This window comes from Syngnathus acus, chromosome 9, assembly GCF_901709675.1.
Source record: "Syngnathus acus chromosome 9, fSynAcu1.2, whole genome shotgun sequence".
NCBI classification, from domain to species: domain Eukaryota; kingdom Metazoa; phylum Chordata; class Actinopteri; order Syngnathiformes; family Syngnathidae; genus Syngnathus; species Syngnathus acus.
In genome coordinates, this window is record NC_051094.1 from 11,121,894 (window position 1) to 11,139,615 (window position 17,722).

General features: G+C 41.8%; 2 protein-coding genes across 3 annotated transcripts; both read right to left on the bottom strand.

The window, feature by feature from the left end:
• Positions 1 to 3,038: 3,038 nt before the first annotated feature.
• On the bottom strand, positions 3,039 to 11,837 carry LOC119126927 (TBC1 domain family member 10A-like). Its single transcript, XM_037258487.1, has 10 exons — positions 11,632 to 11,837; positions 11,159 to 11,390; positions 10,066 to 10,165; positions 8,914 to 9,021; positions 8,622 to 8,728; positions 8,424 to 8,538; positions 7,791 to 7,856; positions 6,451 to 6,640; positions 5,712 to 5,866; positions 3,039 to 4,792 (listed from the first exon to the last, which is right to left on the bottom strand). Exons 2-10 carry the CDS (start codon positions 11,338 to 11,340, stop codon positions 4,295 to 4,297), a joined length of 1,521 nt encoding a protein of 506 aa, XP_037114382.1. The 5' UTR covers positions 11,341 to 11,390; positions 11,632 to 11,837; the 3' UTR covers positions 3,039 to 4,294.
• Positions 11,838 to 11,938: 101 nt separating this feature from the next.
• sf3a1 (splicing factor 3a, subunit 1) lies at positions 11,939 to 16,691 on the bottom strand. Of its 2 annotated transcripts, none has more exons than XM_037258484.1 (16): positions 16,600 to 16,691; positions 16,413 to 16,488; positions 15,865 to 15,971; positions 15,558 to 15,762; positions 15,213 to 15,464; positions 15,044 to 15,118; positions 14,805 to 14,955; positions 14,293 to 14,489; positions 14,053 to 14,164; positions 13,659 to 13,966; positions 13,321 to 13,569; positions 13,040 to 13,247; positions 12,813 to 12,967; positions 12,624 to 12,725; positions 12,461 to 12,532; positions 11,939 to 12,286 (listed from the first exon to the last, which is right to left on the bottom strand). In XM_037258484.1, the coding sequence occupies exons 2-16, from the start codon at positions 16,455 to 16,457 to the stop codon at positions 12,185 to 12,187; spliced, it is 2,340 nt and encodes a 779-aa protein (XP_037114379.1). In that variant the 5' UTR covers positions 16,458 to 16,488; positions 16,600 to 16,691; the 3' UTR covers positions 11,939 to 12,184. The 2 variants fall into 2 exon arrangements, with proteins under 2 accessions (XP_037114379.1, XP_037114381.1); XM_037258486.1 differs by having other exon boundaries at positions 16,577 to 16,669.
• Between the last annotated feature and the right edge of the window lie 1,031 nt (positions 16,692 to 17,722).

Below are 17,722 nucleotides of genomic sequence, written 5' to 3' on the forward strand. Positions count from 1 at the left end.
TGATTCCCTCGGCTCGCCGACGCTCACCCGCACCACAACGGCCACCTCGTCCGCCCTCACATTTGCTACTCGGGCCTGTTAACTCAACCTGAGTCAACCTGTTATGCTCCGTCAAACGTGGGAATCGGATACCTGAGGAACACGGGCGCCTTTTGCTTTGTACCCCCATCCCAGTGTTTTAACACATTGATCTTAGAAGCTGGGAGAAATTCACCTCACCCGCCCCACATGAATCAAGCATTGTGACGGGGGTCCGTTGGGATCACACAGAGCATTACAAGCCTCTCCTTTAAGCCGGGGACGGGAGGCGGGATGGCCCACTCGAAGCGTATATTTCCGTTGAAGAAGAGATAAATCAGATCATCTCTGGAGTGAGGAGCAGAGCACAGAGAGAGCCTTCTTGCTCAATCTCCTTTGACATGTAAATGCAACGGTGGCACTGAAAGAGGGCCAGGTGTCCCAAGCAAAGAGGCAAAGCGTGACGGTGCATGCATTCCTCCGGGACCTCCACCGTTAACTGTTGCTGTGCCTCATACGGGTAAACACCAAATGCATTTCATAATGGTGGGAGAGAAGAACACCTTGTAGAAATGCAGTGGTGGGAAGTAACTAAATACACATGCTTGGTTAAAGTTGATTTTTCAGCCATCCTTACTTTACATTTGACATACTTTCTGCATTCAATGACTTCTGAAGCATTTGACTGCTTGCGAGCAGATAATATTGATAGAAACACTTCAGAATTAATTCAGGTGATTTTGTCAGCAGTCACATCATCGATAAATACAGAGGAACCAGTTCTATTGGCGGCCATAAATGCCCACCTGGCCATAGAACAGCTGAGCAGCCAGTTGTCCTATTACTTTTGGGAGGCACAAATAAACTGTTGTATGCGCTATGGTTCGACAAATTGACAACTAAATACCCTTAAACGGTCAAATCTGCAGTTAAAGCTCATCTCATCTTGTTTCGTTTCAAATTCTTTGTGGTGGTGTTTAGAACCAAAACAATGGGAATTATATTGTCGCAATATTTGGGCCTGACCATATAAGGCAGGAAAAAACAGGCAGCAGCAAGTCAACGACATGGAGGACCAAGAACCATAAATGATGACAAGAACGACGATGACAAGATATTCCCCATCCAAGGCTTTATTAACAGACTAGTTGCTAGGCTTTTTTTTTTTTACTTTTTTTTTTTATTTAATGATTTCAATCAGTCAGTCTACTTTTACTTTCAGAAGTCATTTTGAACACATATCGTACTTCTACTAGAGTACACTGTGTCACACCTGTAGCATTGCAACAACATCAGCAGGTGTTCCCTGTCAAACGCAACACATATTGTGTCTTTCTATGAAATGTAATAGAAACAGCAAGTTCCAAGCTGCGTGTGATATGCCGCCTTCTTTTGTAATTTGATCCACTGGAGACCAGAGGTCACACGTTAACAGCTGCAGTTCTCGCCTTGCTGGACGATTAGGACTAAGTTAGCCACCTTCGCTAGATCATCAAGGTGGCAATTTGCGTGAACTCCTTGTGGCCTGGGGCAACATACTAAATGCCTTAACTGGATGAAATGGCTTGGACAATTAAATAAGGAATTAAGAAAACAATAGAAGTCCGTCATTAGTTTAAAGACACAGGGTATGACCTCCTGAGCGAGGGTGAAGCGCTGAAGTCTCGGTGTCGAAAGGTTAAATACTTGTACAATGAACTAACACTCTCCTCACACGCACTACTGTCCAAATCTTGCTGTCTCATTAGCAGGACGAGGAGAACTAGACGCCAGACCAGTGACTGGTTAGAGATAAGACAGTTTGTACCATGCAGCCCTATCCGAGATGACACATTTGACACGGTGCAGTTCCGTGGAGAACGTTATCACTCTTCAAGGTTTAATGGGCCTGTATTTCACAAAAACACAACAATAGTGGTATTGTGCAACTGTTATTATTCCATCTAGGCTTTTTCTTCTGTACATACAATTATAATGTATTAAAAATGCAACAAACAATTCCAATGGAGTTGGAAGTCGGGACGTTGTGTAAAATGTAAATTAAAACAAACAATGAGAATTGACAATCCTTTTCAATTAACATTCAACTGAATACAGCACACTACCAAGATGTTTAGTGTCCCTGAGCCTATGTGGCAATAGCTTTTATATAATGGTGCTGCTTGTTTTTTTAATGTAGTGATGGCCTTTAAATGTTGGGTTTCAGCTTTAAGTGCAGAGATTTCTCCCCATTCTCTGCAGCTTTTTATGGCATTATGGATTGTAGATGAGGAAATCCCTAAATTATTTCCAACGGTATGTTGAGAAACATTCTTAAACTGCTGTTGTTTTAGACCCACTCATAACATTTTCCAATAAACCTGTTATAAAGTTCCAAACAGGTGGTTTTTTTTTTAGCATTCCTCATTGGTCAACTATCAGTTTGAACTTCTCTTCTATATGTTGTCCTTGCATTCAATTGAACGTAGGTAGAAAGTATTATAAATATTTATAAATTATAAATCATTGTTTATTTGCTTTTTATTCTGTTTTACAAAACATCCGAAACTCATTGGAATTAAAAAAAAGAATTTGTGTATATGAAGAAACTCCTAAAACAAGATCTCTATAGGAATAAAATCATTATTATTCCTTTTTCAGAGACGTGTTAAACATTTGAATATCTCAACATTTTATCTTGTAATAAAGTGCTCCTTTGTCTAACTGTGGAAATGTCTATCTCCAAATAATAGATGTATGAACTTCGCATTTATGCATTTTTAGATTGATTTCAACAGCTCAAAGTGTGCAAACAATGTCCTTGTTTTATCATTTCGTACAAGATTGCAGACGAAGTATTCAACAAATGCGTTCATTAGGCCCATCCAAGCTGCCACGTTCTCCTCAACTAAAGCTTCGTTTTAGTCACGACTATACCGCGCCATCTACTGGTTGTTCTAAGACAGTTGCCACACACAGAAAACGCTAATTCAGCCATTGGTTCAAAGGGCGGTAAAAAAATTGACAGAGATAAAGTTGCACAAAATTGAAAATTTTTTATTTGATTAAAAAAAAATTAACATGTTGCAAAGTGCCTCTTGGTTGCCATTACACATATTCCATAACCCATCTAAGGATGGTATAATAAAAAATATTCAGAATATTTTCCGGATAAAAGTTTATTTATAGCACAAAGGCTTTTTCCCAACTTGCTGAAAGTCAAGTTTTTATCTAGTGTTGCAAAGTTGATACAAAGTAAAAAATATATAGTGTGGGGATATAGTGAAGCTGTTCCAAAGTAGTTTGAAAATGTGGCATCTCCCAGAAGTTACCATTTCCATGGAAAGATGTTGGAAAACATTTAATTGCTTTGTAAAAGATCCACAAAACATTGTTCAAATTTTTACACCTCCCAACCAAAGAAGCCTAACAAGAAGGCTTAAAAATTGTACAAATAGATCAGATGAGGAGGAGAATAGCCAAGCAATTGCAAAAGGAAGGTCAGCACCATTATGCAAAAGTGAAGGCTTGACCGAAAGCTCATGCAAAGTCATTAGTTACACTGATTAGCGTTTGGCAAACAAGCACATTAGATATTAAGATGCCAGGAATGTTGATACAGTGTTCTTGAGGCTTCTGCCGAAACACAAGTCTGTTTCTGCAACTCAAAAGCTACAGAAAGTGGCACAGTGACTGTGGGTAAACTTATCCACATGAAAGAAAAATGGCAATGTTTTGTGCAGCAGCAAGGCCTTTGTGACAGAAAATAAATAACTGTGAAAAGATACAAAGTACAATGTCAGTACAGATTTGAATGGAAATGTAAGACTGTAAAAAATGAAATGCTCGAGTGTTCAATAAGCAAGTTGAAAACAAAAGACACTCCTTAAAATAAGATTGTCTCCCAACAGACTGTGTGGTGATAAGCTTCCCTAACAGGGAACGAATGACAGCTGGCAACCGGCCAAATCAAGCCATGGCTGCCCATTGCAGTAGGAAGTGTTTATTAAAAAAAAAAAAAAAAAAAAAATGTATTCAGGAGTAGGGCAGTGTTGAATCTGAGTGAACAACAACAAAACACATCCCCATTAACTTTGGCAATTTGCTTCCGCGACATCAAAAAGTACGTTGTCATTTCAAGGAAGTTAAGCGTTGCGATGTCGAGCGTGTCAAGGCTGTTTTAGACGGGAGCAGGACATCGGTCTTAAAGGCCAAACCGGTATCTGAAGATGAGTTACTCATCCATGGCTGGTTGCTGGCTGAAGGGTGTGCTGGTGCTTCTCACATAGCTTCAGAATTACAGGTACGTATCCTGGTCTGTGCTGCTGAGGCTGTGTGTGGATTGCTGGAGGGTAATCTCTTTGGCAGAGGGGAGGTCTGCAGAAGGTGCATGGCCCTGCTGAAGCGGGTCTGCTTGAGTCTGTGGCGCAGCCTCCAGGGCCTTGGTGAGCACCGGAGGCGGGGCTGGCGGAAAAGCAGGTGGGGGCGGCGTGGCGTTGGGAAGAGGGTAAGGGTTTGGAATCTCCTCAGGGAGCTGCGACTTCTTCAGGGTTTTCTTTTTGCTCTTCTGCTCCTTGCCCTTTAGCAGTGGGCCGAGCTCCGCCTCCTCCAGTAAAATGGTGGGGTACTGCTGGAGATCCTGGCGCCTCGGGGGGTCAGCCAGCATGATGATTCGGGCCCCGTGCATCCTCTGTGGGGATTTGAAATTGAGCTCGCCGCGATTCTTCTTCCAGCGCTTAAGCTGGGTGTGATGTTCCCTTTCCACGTCTCGCGCCGTAATTTGCACTTCCAAGATCTGTGTCAGGAAGACACGCGTCATTCGGATACACATGAGTCATTCAGATCATTTTCCAAGGAATAGATCCGCCCTTCATGGGAAATACAGCAAGTTCCAGCCTTGTCTGGTCTTTGTGTTGAAACGTTGTAACTTAACATTGTAACCCGCCAAAGGCCTCTGCCAGGGTCACCAGTGGTCAAGTTGCACAGACGGCTTATTATAAAGACTGGGTGAGCCCTTTTGGATGTGAACACTCCTTATTCTCCACAGTCCATTCAATCAGTAAGAACCATTCTCCAAAAGGCTGTGCCGTTTTGCCCTACAGATGGCGCTGCAGTTAGATAACCAGAAATCCATATACTGACAGCAACAGCCAGAGTTCAAAGGTAACAACTTAAGATTTTTGTAAATTTCCTCACTGTGCCAAGAAAGTCAAGTTTTGTCTTGAAAATGAAAATGTTTAGAGGGAATTTACAAGATATTCTCAAGTGTTAGACTGCTGACACGACAGTCAGCTGATTCAAACAAAGAGTCATGTATCTACAATTACGGTCATTTCCTTTGCGTTCATAATGCATGCTGCAATGGCGCTACTTTTTCTAAAAATCAAAGCACTGTCTGGAAGCTTGGCTGTCAAGGAGGAGTGTACACTGGCTTAACTGATTTCTTTCTTTCCATGACTTTCTATGATTTCATTCAGTGATTTCATAATGTGTGGGATTGTGTGTGTTTGTACGATGATGACTGTGTGAGTTTCCAGAAATTCTAGTCCACGGAAAATTCAACACCCATGTTGCTGATGTTCTCCAATGAATTATTTGTATTGGACCTCACACTACTTGAACTGATGCACTTGGTGCGAGCACATTTTGATAGTAGCACCTACCCTGGTGTATGAGCGCTATTCATACATCGTGAATAAAGTTACTGCTTTTACCTCTCGGACGAGGAATCCCTCCTGCATGTATCGAGGCTCCACAGCTCGGAGAAGCTCCATGGTTTCATACTGGCCCTGGCAGGCCTTCAGCTTCTCACGACTACCCAGCATGCACTTCAGCAGTACCAAGCCTACTCTGAAGATTATTTTCACACCTGATTTTCACAAGAGAAAGACAAAAGTGGAGCACAGTTATTAATCCGAGTTTCAGGTATATAAAGTAAAAACACATAACACTAAAGTCATTTTAGCTGCAGTTGCAGCAGGATGAATTCAGAGGCAATTTAGGACTTATCTGCTCACATTCAGCCATGTGCTTCAGAACTAATTGGACGGTGCATCAGAGTGCAGATGGACAATGCAATCTGGGAAAGCAGTATTTTGAAGGCAGAAAAGTGGAATGCTATGCAATGGCCAAGTCAATCACCTGACCTGAATCGAATTGGACATGTATTTCAATTGCCAATGACAAAACTAAATGGAAATGGGCCTCAGGAACAAGCAGGACCTGAAGCTTGAGCTTGCGTTGAAGCCCCAATATTTATGGAACAGGCTCAAGTAGGACCCTTAGCTTGCGTTGATGCCCCAATATTTATGGAACAGGCTGTAGCCTTTGTGTATGATTTTGACCCTGGGTGGCCAAGAGAAAAAGAAAATGCAAATACAAATACATCAAATGTCATAAATATATACTGTATAACATTCTTAGCCACAACATTTGTAAATTTCAGAGACGTACCGTCACAGAGGAACATGTCCCAGACACGTAACACAGACGCCCATGGCAATGTTCTAGAGAAGGCGCACATAAACCATTCAGTCATGTAGAGGATGGGATCAATCTTGTGTTTCTCCAAATGGCGGAAGGCTAACGGAGAGACGCGTCGCAGCAAAGCAAACAGAATTTCTCCATCTAACTGTATAGCTTCCTAAGAGACAAACAGACAGGAGAGCCGTTAACACGGGGGATCAAGAATCAAGCGCTCTTCTGCATAAAAGCGTGGATGTTACTCTACTAAAAAAAAAAAAAAAAAAAAAAAAACCCAGTCCAATCACATCATGTTCCTGCACGTTTTAGAAAGACAGCAGAGATTACACAACATCTTTATTAGCAAAAAATCTTTGTTTCTACGTGAGGACAAAATCCCAAAGTATCATTAATCACTAGGGGTGTAACGATTCATCGATACACATCGATTAATCGATATAATGCTCTACGATTTATTGGCATCGATGCTAAACGTAAACATCGATTTATATCGCCGTGTTTGACCTCGGACATTAGACGCGACTTTATTTTGAAATCCAGTTCATTGTCGCTTGCTTCCTCTTTCCGGGAGCAGTACGCGGCGTGTTGTGTTGTGAGCAGAGCAGGCACGTGAAAGGGGAGCCGACAACTACGCGGCTCCTGGGCTGGTGCTATGGCTAGTGTCCAAGAAGACGAGGAAATTCGCTCCCCTTTGGGCTTCAAGTCATTCGTTTGGAAGCACTTTGGATTCCAAAGAAAAGATGGCTCAACGGACAATTAAAATTATTGTCAATAAATAGTTCAGTAATGCACTTTAAAGTTAATGGTATTACAAAAAAAGAAAGAATATTCATTTTTCTTTACTTATATGAGAAAAAATATAGGAATTTGATAATGTTCAGTGTTAAAATAAGCACTTTGTATACTACAATACTCTTGTAATTTCCTAAATAAAGAGTTTGCAGTACCTTGTTGATTTTGTGTATGAATTGTTATAAATCAGGATATTGTTCTATATTTTTTATTTAAAAAATAAAAATATTGATCGTGGAGCACTATATCGTGATGTATCGTGAATGAATCACAGCAGGCTTTAAGATATCGGCAAATATCGTATCGTGGTTCTTTGTATCGATATGATATCGTATCGTGACAAAACCCGCGATTTACACCCCTATTAATCACCCATTACCACATTCTTGTTACACAATGACATTGTGACTGTGCTTCTTGATATTAGACCTATAAAATATTGGGTCATACTACAAGAAACAAACTGTACTCTTGTTTCAGTGTGATCATATCCGTTGTAGTTGCAGTGTGTTGCTCACCAGCCCTGGGCTGTAGTAACCAGGAAGATACTTCTCACAAATTTGCACCAGTCCCCAGAAGGCGTCCTTTGGGAAACACGTTGACAATAAAATTAATTTCAAAGGACAGTATTGTGATTACAGACACAACCAATAAGCGCAGTAGATATTGCTGGTATGCAGCTGGGGAGTCCATTAGATCCAGGAGGACCAACCTGGTGCCTGTGAGCACCAGGCAGCCCACAAGACCATGTGAGTAGTCTGTGAGCCTTTTCTAAAAATAGCTCACCAGTGACGGGACTTGTGATTTTCTAGGAATGTGTATTTTAAAATGTGAACACTAGTAGAGATTTATTTTAAAAAATCATATTATCTGTTTCATAATTATTCTGAGAAATCACTGACATGATGTCTTCTCATAAAATAGTGTTATAAGTGTATACAGTCAAACTGGGGGGCCTTTGTATTAATCAATATCCAAGCAGTATCTCCTTTAGCAAACTTATCACAGCCTCCACCTATAGCACTCGATGGCACAAGGTTTCAATAAAACTGAGCTGTGCAATAAAAACTTTTGCTTAAAGACTCACGGGCGACGGCACCTTCACCATACTGTTTGCATGTGTTAGGAGGTGAAGCATGCGAGTGATGTACCTCAGCAGGCATGTGCATGAGTAACACAGCAGCAATGGGAGCTTGCGCCTGACAGTATCCCTCCTCTGGTTTGTAAAGAGTGTAGGCCTTCAGAACACGGAAAAGATCCTTCTGCCTGTGCACGGATACACAACAGTGGTCACAACCACATAGCAAAATTGACTTTTAGTGCATGTTCTCTCTGGTATGGGGTCGTACCCGTGTCCTCCCCGAGACACAAACATCTCATGGAATGGAAACTGTCGATGGAGATCTTTCTCAATCACGTCGCTCCATTTGGGATCCCCTGGCTGGCTATCCAACTCCTAGGATGGAACACAAGAAGGGGCTGTAAATCTGTTTTTGTACAGTGAGGTTTGCAATTAAATAAACACTTCCTGCAAAAAAACTAAATATTAATACCCTAATGCTACATTTTAGAGACTGTATTGAATTGAACCATGAAATGAGTCCATAAACAGAACGGACGTGAAAGGAGGATGTCCCTGACCTGAAACTTTCCTTGGTTCTGCTCTTTCTTGCCTTTGCCTCCTGAAAGGTAGAGCCACGCACGGCCTCGGAGAGAGGGAGGAATTCCTTTTTGGCATCGAAGCCTCACCTGGAACATGGTGAAAGACAGTGTCACAAAATACAGCAAGACAAAAGGAAACCCAACGTTTGTCACAACAGATGCTAAAATGAGAACATGAATTCAATAAGAATGTTGTTTGCATTTGACTCGTGCAGCATGCTCACGTCACCATGCACAAGTCTGTGCTGACATAACAAAAAGGCTCAAGTGATATCAAAACTCTAATACTAAATTTAGTAACTCATGGGACAAATGTTGTATTCTGAAATCAGAAAAAAAAATCCTTTACTTCCTGACATTTGCAGCAGGTGAGCTATTGCCATTATCACAGAAATGCGCAAATAAAGCCATTGTTCTGTGCATTCCAATTATGTTGCTCCAGTCTGAACAAACACAGTCTTAGATACACAAAGGATGTTTGGACAGTGTCTTGTTATACCAGTCTTATATCAAAGTCACTTGAGCCCCGCCCTGAATACGACTAAACGGCTTTTGTCACAAGGTGTGTCATGTGAAGGGAGAGGTCAAGTCCTACACCCTGCTGCTGACTCATGAAAATGAGGTTAAGTTGCAGCGCTGTGTTACATTGCTTTACAGTGTCTCACATATACACACACACACACACACACACACACACACACACACACACACACACACACACACACACGCACACACACACTTTCACAGCACACTCAACTCTCATCTCAGTAAAAGGCATTAAATACGGCATTGGGAGTACAGATTCATACACTGCATATGTGCACTTCATAAATATTGTTGGATTTATCACTTTTACAATGGCATTGCCGTTCTTTTTATGACTTCTTATATAATGTGCTATAATGCTTGTTATGATATTTGATATGTTTGCTGTACCAGCGGAACCACAAACACACTGTGTCACACCTAAGTGATGTTTTGACTATATCAATGCAGGTAGTGTCAAAACAATTCTTGAACTGCATTTACTATTTACGTTAGCACCTGCAAAGATCTATGGTAATCGAGACGTTTTTTATTTATTTATATTTATGTCATGTGTTAATTACAAAACTATTTTTTGGGTCTGACCTTATTGAATCTCTTGATCATCCACTTGTCCCAATGATTGAGCATATCCAACCACTTCACCTCCCTTTGCCTGAGCACTGCTGTAGGTACATCCTGAGCCCTAGAGACACACATGAAACGAGGACATATATCATTTTGCTTTATGTAAGCACATGTTCCTTGCTTAAACAAACTGAACTATAAAAGGGTTGAAGCAAGCATTAAGCGACCGTCAGTGGTACAGAATAAACATCCAGAGTCTACTGTTAAAAGCAAAGGCTTTGAATGGAAGGGAATTGTGCATGTGTCATTCGTTTTAACAATTTAATTTGTGGTCATGTGAGTGCAAGTTAGTTTGAGGATTAACTATTTAGATCTGCCACGTTTAATAGCAAACTTTAAAGTCGCAGTATTTGCTTGACCCAAGTAAGTATCTACAAGCTACAATACCAAAAATAGAGACCCACATTAAAAGCTCAGATTGAAGAAAATGTTATGAGTGAGTGAGTGAGGTCTGATGCTTTTAAAACTATATACAATTACCTCATCAGCAAAGGCGTGTAATTGAAGGCTACATTGCTTCAAAGGAGCTATTTTTAGGCACTCCACTGTGATTTAACAGTTGATGGAACAAGAGGATCAGGAAAATTAACAATTTGTCATCTTTAACTTTGGAAGTAGCATTGGATTTGACAATGAAAACATGGACCGAAATTTGACAAAGGGACCAAAATAAGCTGTTTCAAACAACTTTATGAACTCACTGCTTCGGTGGATAATATTGGTTGGCACAACTAAAAAAATGAAGCTTTTGCAGATACTTCAATAAAACACGGTTCAACTTGAGTGCACGGTAGGTTCATAATAAAGAAATCCACTGTTATAAAGGATTGCATTGTACGTTACAGGGAAAAAAAACGCAGGGTATAATAACCACATTGTGCCACGCAGCTCGTGGATGATCAGGCAACCAGACAGTACATGCACAAATCCCAAGAAAAAACATGTTTTCTGCAACTTGTTCTCATTCATTTGTTGTTTAAACGATTCAAACCACACAAGGGGGTATGGAAATCATAACACGGCGATCAAGTAGAATTAAAACGCAACTTACGACTCCTCTGTGTACTGTTGCGCTCCGCCAATAAATCCATATTTGTCGGTTTGTTTGTCGCTGGTGAAGCCATTGATCTCGGAATCGGAGCCTAGTGAGCTTTCGTCGTCGATTCGACTGCTACTGAGGGTCCGGATGCTCCTTGTGTCCACGGGGCGACGGCCGTTCTCCGTGTTGTCCATGTTAGCGTCGATAGCTAGCACGCTAGCGAGGTTAGCTCACGTCAGCGAGCCTGTTGACAAGCCCAAGTCAGAAACTGCTCTTTAAGCATATAACATGTTCACCACGAGTTTTTGGATGGAAATGATGAATTCACTGCTACGGTTCCCTCGCTATAACCATTAACAGGCGTCACGCCATAACAAGCCATGAAAACAAACTTGGGTTTAGAGCTACAGAAAAGTGAATTCACCGAACATCAACTGCAATCCGAGGTTTAGCGTTAGCTAACTAGGATGCTAAAGCAAACTTACGTTAACAGCTCGGAACTTGAACCCTTAGTATTCCTATACAGGCTCCACCGTCCATTGACGTTATGGTGTACTTCATTGCCAGGGGAACTAACTAATAGAAAGTAGATCGTGGAAATGTCAACAGCTCGCAGTGACGGCTGAGCTTGATGTCCTGTCAAATTGTGCCTCGACCAGCAGTCCTGCCCAGCGGAGCTAATGATTTGTCTTGCCAATCTTACCCCTAGTGGCTTCTCTTGTTATTACTATTTGAGTGTGCGTGTGTTTTGTGGTCCATTTGTATTCATTTCCAATAAATAAATAATTCACAGACATTATTTTAATCTTTATTCGATGGAAACTCACCATGAAGCAAATGGGTCAACAATTTAAAACAGGCACTGAAATACCAATAGTCAGATAACATTACAAGCGTAAACAGGCTACAGTATGCAGAATTCTAAATACAAGTACAATTACAAAGAAGAAAAATGACAAAACTTAATTGTGACAAAATAAGATAAAACATCCAACTTGAATATCTGAGACAAAAATCATATGCTTGTTTTAAAGAGCTTCACTTCTTTCTTCCACCTCTCTCCTTCAACGCCAAGTGAATGATCGACCCAGTGGTCATGTTGTAATAAGCCATAGAGTTGGAGTCTTTGATGAATATGCCCTAAAAAAAATAAAGATGTCCATTACACATACGTGCATATTTATATTTGGGTGAATTTGGATGATGCTTAAATTATCACCAGTGCCCGTTTACAAGTGACTGGTCGAAGCTAGCTTTGTTTGGAATTTTTTACTAAATTATTTAGCTTATGCCAAGTGTCAAGTGTAAATTTACCTCATATTGTAATTTCTGCTTTCCTGCCGGCATGCCTGTGGCTTCATGGATTTTCATCTTGATAACAGACACCTGAGGAGAATTTTTTGTAAACATCCATTATGCAAGTTTCAAGAAGATATCTTTTGCACAAAATAAAAAGAACCAAGATTGCACTGATTACCTGGTCTGTGAGTGGAACAGTGAAATTGAGCACTTGGCCACTGAGCTTCCATTCGGTCTTGTCCTGCATGTTGGGGACATGGACTTTAACTGCCACGGGCCCCTTGAGGGAAAACAACAACGAAAGTAACATGAACAAAAGTCAGAAATTGAGATCAAATGTTAATTATTGCAACGTGGTATTGCTGACCTTGTTTCTGCGAATAAATTCATCCTCTGGAATAAGGTTGTCCTCGGTCTTCATCTTCTTGCTCATTGGCTCATCGTCGTGAGGCATTGGAGGATGTGATGGCGGTGCAGGAACAATATTTGGAGGTTGTGGTACAGGAGGAGCAGGAACAAATGCTAGATCGCAACGATAGGAAAATTAGTTTAAACACAGTGTAACAAGAAGTAATGGAGAGAAATGAATCTTACCAGCTGGAACCACCATGGGAGGCGGTCTGGGAGCCATCATGTGAGGTCCCGATGGTGGCATGGGAACCACATTGATGCGAGGACCGGGAATCATAGGAGGCATTGAGGTTAAAACTTGTCCTGGACCCAGGCGCACAACAGGAGACACGGGCGGCCTTGGAATTACAGGCACGGCTGACAGAAGAGTGGTGCGGACTGGAGGGCCCAACTGGAAACAAGCACATTAGACTGTGGCTCAAGCAACAACATACCCGACACATCTTTTTGTCCACACAACTTACTGTAGTGGGCGGGCGAGAAATGGCTGAGACCGAAGGGCTTGGTTTGGGTAGAATGGGTGCAGATGATGGCATCGGAGGCATGTGGTGAATGTCACTGGGTTTGCTTGGACCAATCTTCTCTTTGTTGTCATCCTCTCCTACCAGCCCTTTGGCCTTGTGAATTGCTTCAATCTGCTCTTGAAGGGTGATGTTAGCTTGAGCTGCTTGCTGGGTGCGTGCCATGCTTCCAGAGTGGCCATCCCAGGTCACCTGAAGAGAGAGCACCCCAAATAAGTTTAGGGAAAAGGTAAAAAGAAACAAATAATAGCTTTCAAATTTATGAGTATATCTGCGCCTACCTTTTCCTCTGGCTTCTGGATTTCTTCTTCCCCGATTTTCTTACCAATAGCCGTCTCCTCCACACCAAAGATATCAGTACGCCTCTCAGCCAGTTGCTTCAAGCTGCTATCGATGTCCATACCAGGAGCATAAACTTCATCTTCAGTCTGCCTGTCTCTGATGCTGCGGTCCCTTTGCTCCAGCCAGCGGGGATCCAGCAGACCGATGCGCATGTGCTCTGGTATTTTACTGGCTGGGATCTTCTCACCAGTAATAGGCGAGATGAGATACTCATCTGAAACAGCAACTGGTGCTGGAGCTTTGGAAGCTGATGAAACAATGGTATCAGATTGTCACACACTGGAAATGGTGACACATGAGATTAGCGCAATCTAAAAAGATGTGGTTCTTTACCTTTTGGATCATAGTCTTTACGAATGATAACTTGGTCTGGAGTTGGGGGAAGTGGGGGTGGCATTGGGTTGCTGGGAGGCGCTTTTATGCCTTCATCCTCGTCATCAGATCCCTAGAATACAAGGGTGGCGATACTTTTCATGTTCTGTTTAAAATATATAATAAATAATATTTTGCATTTGTCTGCAGTGGCAATAGCATTTTATGGGGCACACCAAACCTCTTTCAGCATTGTCTTACCTCATCCATGTCCTGGACCTGTGTGTCTTGATCAGGTTGCGCGGCATGGCCAGCATGCCGTACCTCTCGCTCATCATTCTCATCATCACTTTCGACGTCCATTTCTACCTCCTCACTCTCGCCATACTTCTCATAACGCTCTTGGATTAAGATGCGGGCACCGAGCTCCTCAGGGGTTGTGGGTGGGGGGAAGTGGCCTAGAAATCATGAATAACATTTTTAGATGTGATTCAAAGTTGTTCGTCCTTTTCAAGCTACGGGGACGTTTCGGATGCAGATTCCAGATGCAAATCCCCCCAATGTTTTTCTCGTCTTTAGTCAAACCAGCGGTAGATACAAACTTCTTTCTATATCGAGTTTTTTTGCTTTATACTAAAACTTTGACATTATATTTAATTTCAGGAGTTGAAATATATCGCCACTAGGTAAGGATCACGATAAGACGCGGTCCAATATGAATCATTATTCATTAATATGACACTAGTCAGAGGTAACGACACTGTCGGTATTACCTTGCTCGTTGGGCTGGAAATCCACCGTCTCCACCACAACAAAATCATGCCAGTCGATTTGCGCATACGCCACTCGTTCCTTCTCCCTTTCCTCTTCTTCCTTCTTTCTTTCACGCTCCTGGTACTTTGCCCACTCAACACGGTACCTCACCTGATGGTTTTGTAATTCAAAAAGTTTATTTAAACTGACGACAATCCAAATACGTCGAGTAACAAAACAAAAAAAACCAAAAGTTTACCTGGTCCATAACGTCTTTTGGATTCTCAGACTCTTTCTTCAGCTTTACCAGCAGGCCTTTGGGAGGAATTAAAATCTACATGTAACGGAAACAAAGACCAATTAATTCAGCACAAAAACAATAGACAATATAAATACATGTTGGGAAAAGAAGGCATTTGTTTGTTCACCTTGGTATACTGCTCAACTAATTTGGTGAAGTAGTTGAAGAGACTGTGTTGCGGGCGTAGAAAGTCAAATTGGTAGTTTCTCTGTTCTTTCTGCATGAGCTGAGTCAAGAACTGACGGCCATTGCGAGCAACAAACTGTGCAGTGAGCTTGACAACATCCAAATCGAATGCAGCAATTGATGGAGGATCAGCAATGAACTCAAACTCAGGAGGTGGCTCTTTTGGAATGATAGCTTCCTGGATCACCTGCACCTTTGGACAATCACAACAAAGAAAATCCTATTATTGAAATCTTGACTAGGAAAAGTAGTAAAGAAGCCACAGAGAAACATAAAATGGCCATACTTTCTGAGGAAGTTGCTGGGTCTGCTGCATTGTCTGCAGCATAACCTTTGGCACAGCTGCTGATGGTTCCACAGCTTTACCCTCCTTGAACTCATTGACCTTGTGTCGGTAATAAGCATGGTATGGGTCATTTGGATTGAGGAAATTGAATTTGGGATTGTTGATCTCATTCTGACGGATTCTTGCTTCAAATTCAGGCCCATTCCTGAAAATGGACCATTTTTATTCAGTATTACAATGAACAATACAACACTACAATCTAGATGTGAACAACATAAGTACATTTCACTTGTTATTAGAAACCAACCTGGCAACAAAGCTGGCTGTTTTGTCAACAATGTTTCGGACCTCCGGTGGTGGGTAGATAATACCAACAATAGGCTTGGTTGCAGGGGTTTCTTCAGGAGCATCAACCTGTATAGCAGATGTCTAGTTGTAACTAATTGAAATCAACAATGAGATACGATTTGCTTTACATTACAGGAATGGCAATATATTACCATAAACTCGACGATGTAGGTCACTATTATAGTGCGTATTACATTACGTCCAAGTCTAACTACCCACTGTCAGCCAGTGACCGTATACATTTATATTGTTTTTTTTACATTTAGTTTGAGATACTGTCCATTAATTGCAATGAATGGAGGATAAAATCGTTAATCCCGCTACCCAGCGAATGAGACACAATACGGGTACCGTAAAATGTTACCATACGTAAATGCAAAACAATTACTAAATTCTTAATGTTGATGTACTTAGACTAATCATGGACTATATAGTAATGCTTACCGATATTAAAGTACAAACATATTCTTTAAACATAAACTGTCGATTGCTAACGTCGGCTAATACCTTGTTGAGCTCCGGCTGGACAATTTGAACTGGGCCAGGCGGCATGACGGGGACTTTTTATTGACCAAAAAGTCACCTAAGAAACACATTCAGACAGTGCAAATTTTTAAGTACACGTACGGTTTCACAGTGTAATCAAGTGAGTCATAACTAAACATTAATACCAATGTTGTAGTTGAAAACCTACTGCGTGGTCCTCTTGCTAGCTGCAACCCAATGGCGGCGTGTTACTTCCGGGCACTTGCCGTAAAGCATCTTGGAACTTGGAGTTCCGCGCTGCCAGGTTGCCACTAGTGATGTGAATTCCAGTTCTTTTAGGTGAACTGAATCTTTAGAATCAGTTCACTCAAAAGATTCGTTCAAACGAAGCGTTCAACGGTGGATCAGTGGATTTTTGTTGTTGAATATCATCGATCGTCCACAAAAAATGACAATCGGTGTCCCCATTGTGACTTGCGGTGAACGGGAAAGAAAATGTTTGTTTTCAAAACGTGCAGTATTTATTAAACTGACTTTTCTTTGCTATTTCTGTATGGACGTTATTTAGCGCGCGCCGGGGAGCGCACAGCCGCGTCGCTCGAGACCTCCCAAGACATCTCATGAGGGGAATTTTGTCCTTAAATGGATACTTTTTCGTTGTTATCAATTTGGCCCGTGAACAACTATTTTAACTTTGTGCCCTTGTTAAACAAACATATCGTTGTGAAAGAAGCCTTGAACGTTCCGACGACTCCTCCGCAACAAAGCCAAAGGAGCGTGATGAGGAGTCGGGCAAGGGCTTCATGCCAAGGAGCACAATGTCTTCTTCGCCTTTCGACTCTTAGGGGCAATACATAGCAGCAGAACAGGACGCCATGTGTGCATAAAGCCCTTCTGTCATGCAAATCCATCATAAATCCAAATACCCATTTATTTTGAGACCGCCATCTTTGCCTCTAACTCCAAATGTTGATTAAAAAAAGGCACACCTGTGGATAAGCCTTTGTGTGTCTGCGTGCGTGCGTGCGTGTGCCTGTGCGTTGAAAAGCAGTCCGAGTCATCAAGTGTTGGCTTTCCCTCGATGAGCCAACGAGCCCCAAGATGTCACCCTGCATTGGGTGTGCAAACTATTGCTCTCAAGGCCTGCAAGGCTCAGTTGGAGATGATGGGGGGGCGTTTTTTCCTCATTTCCTCTCTTGCTGTGTTCACGCATACACCAGAACATTTACAAAGTAACAAAGAAATAAAGGAATCAAAGGGTCGGTGCGTCACACATTGTGTGCGAAGTGATATGTGGGCTTGGCCTGACTCTGGACTGACTCTGGAGCAGG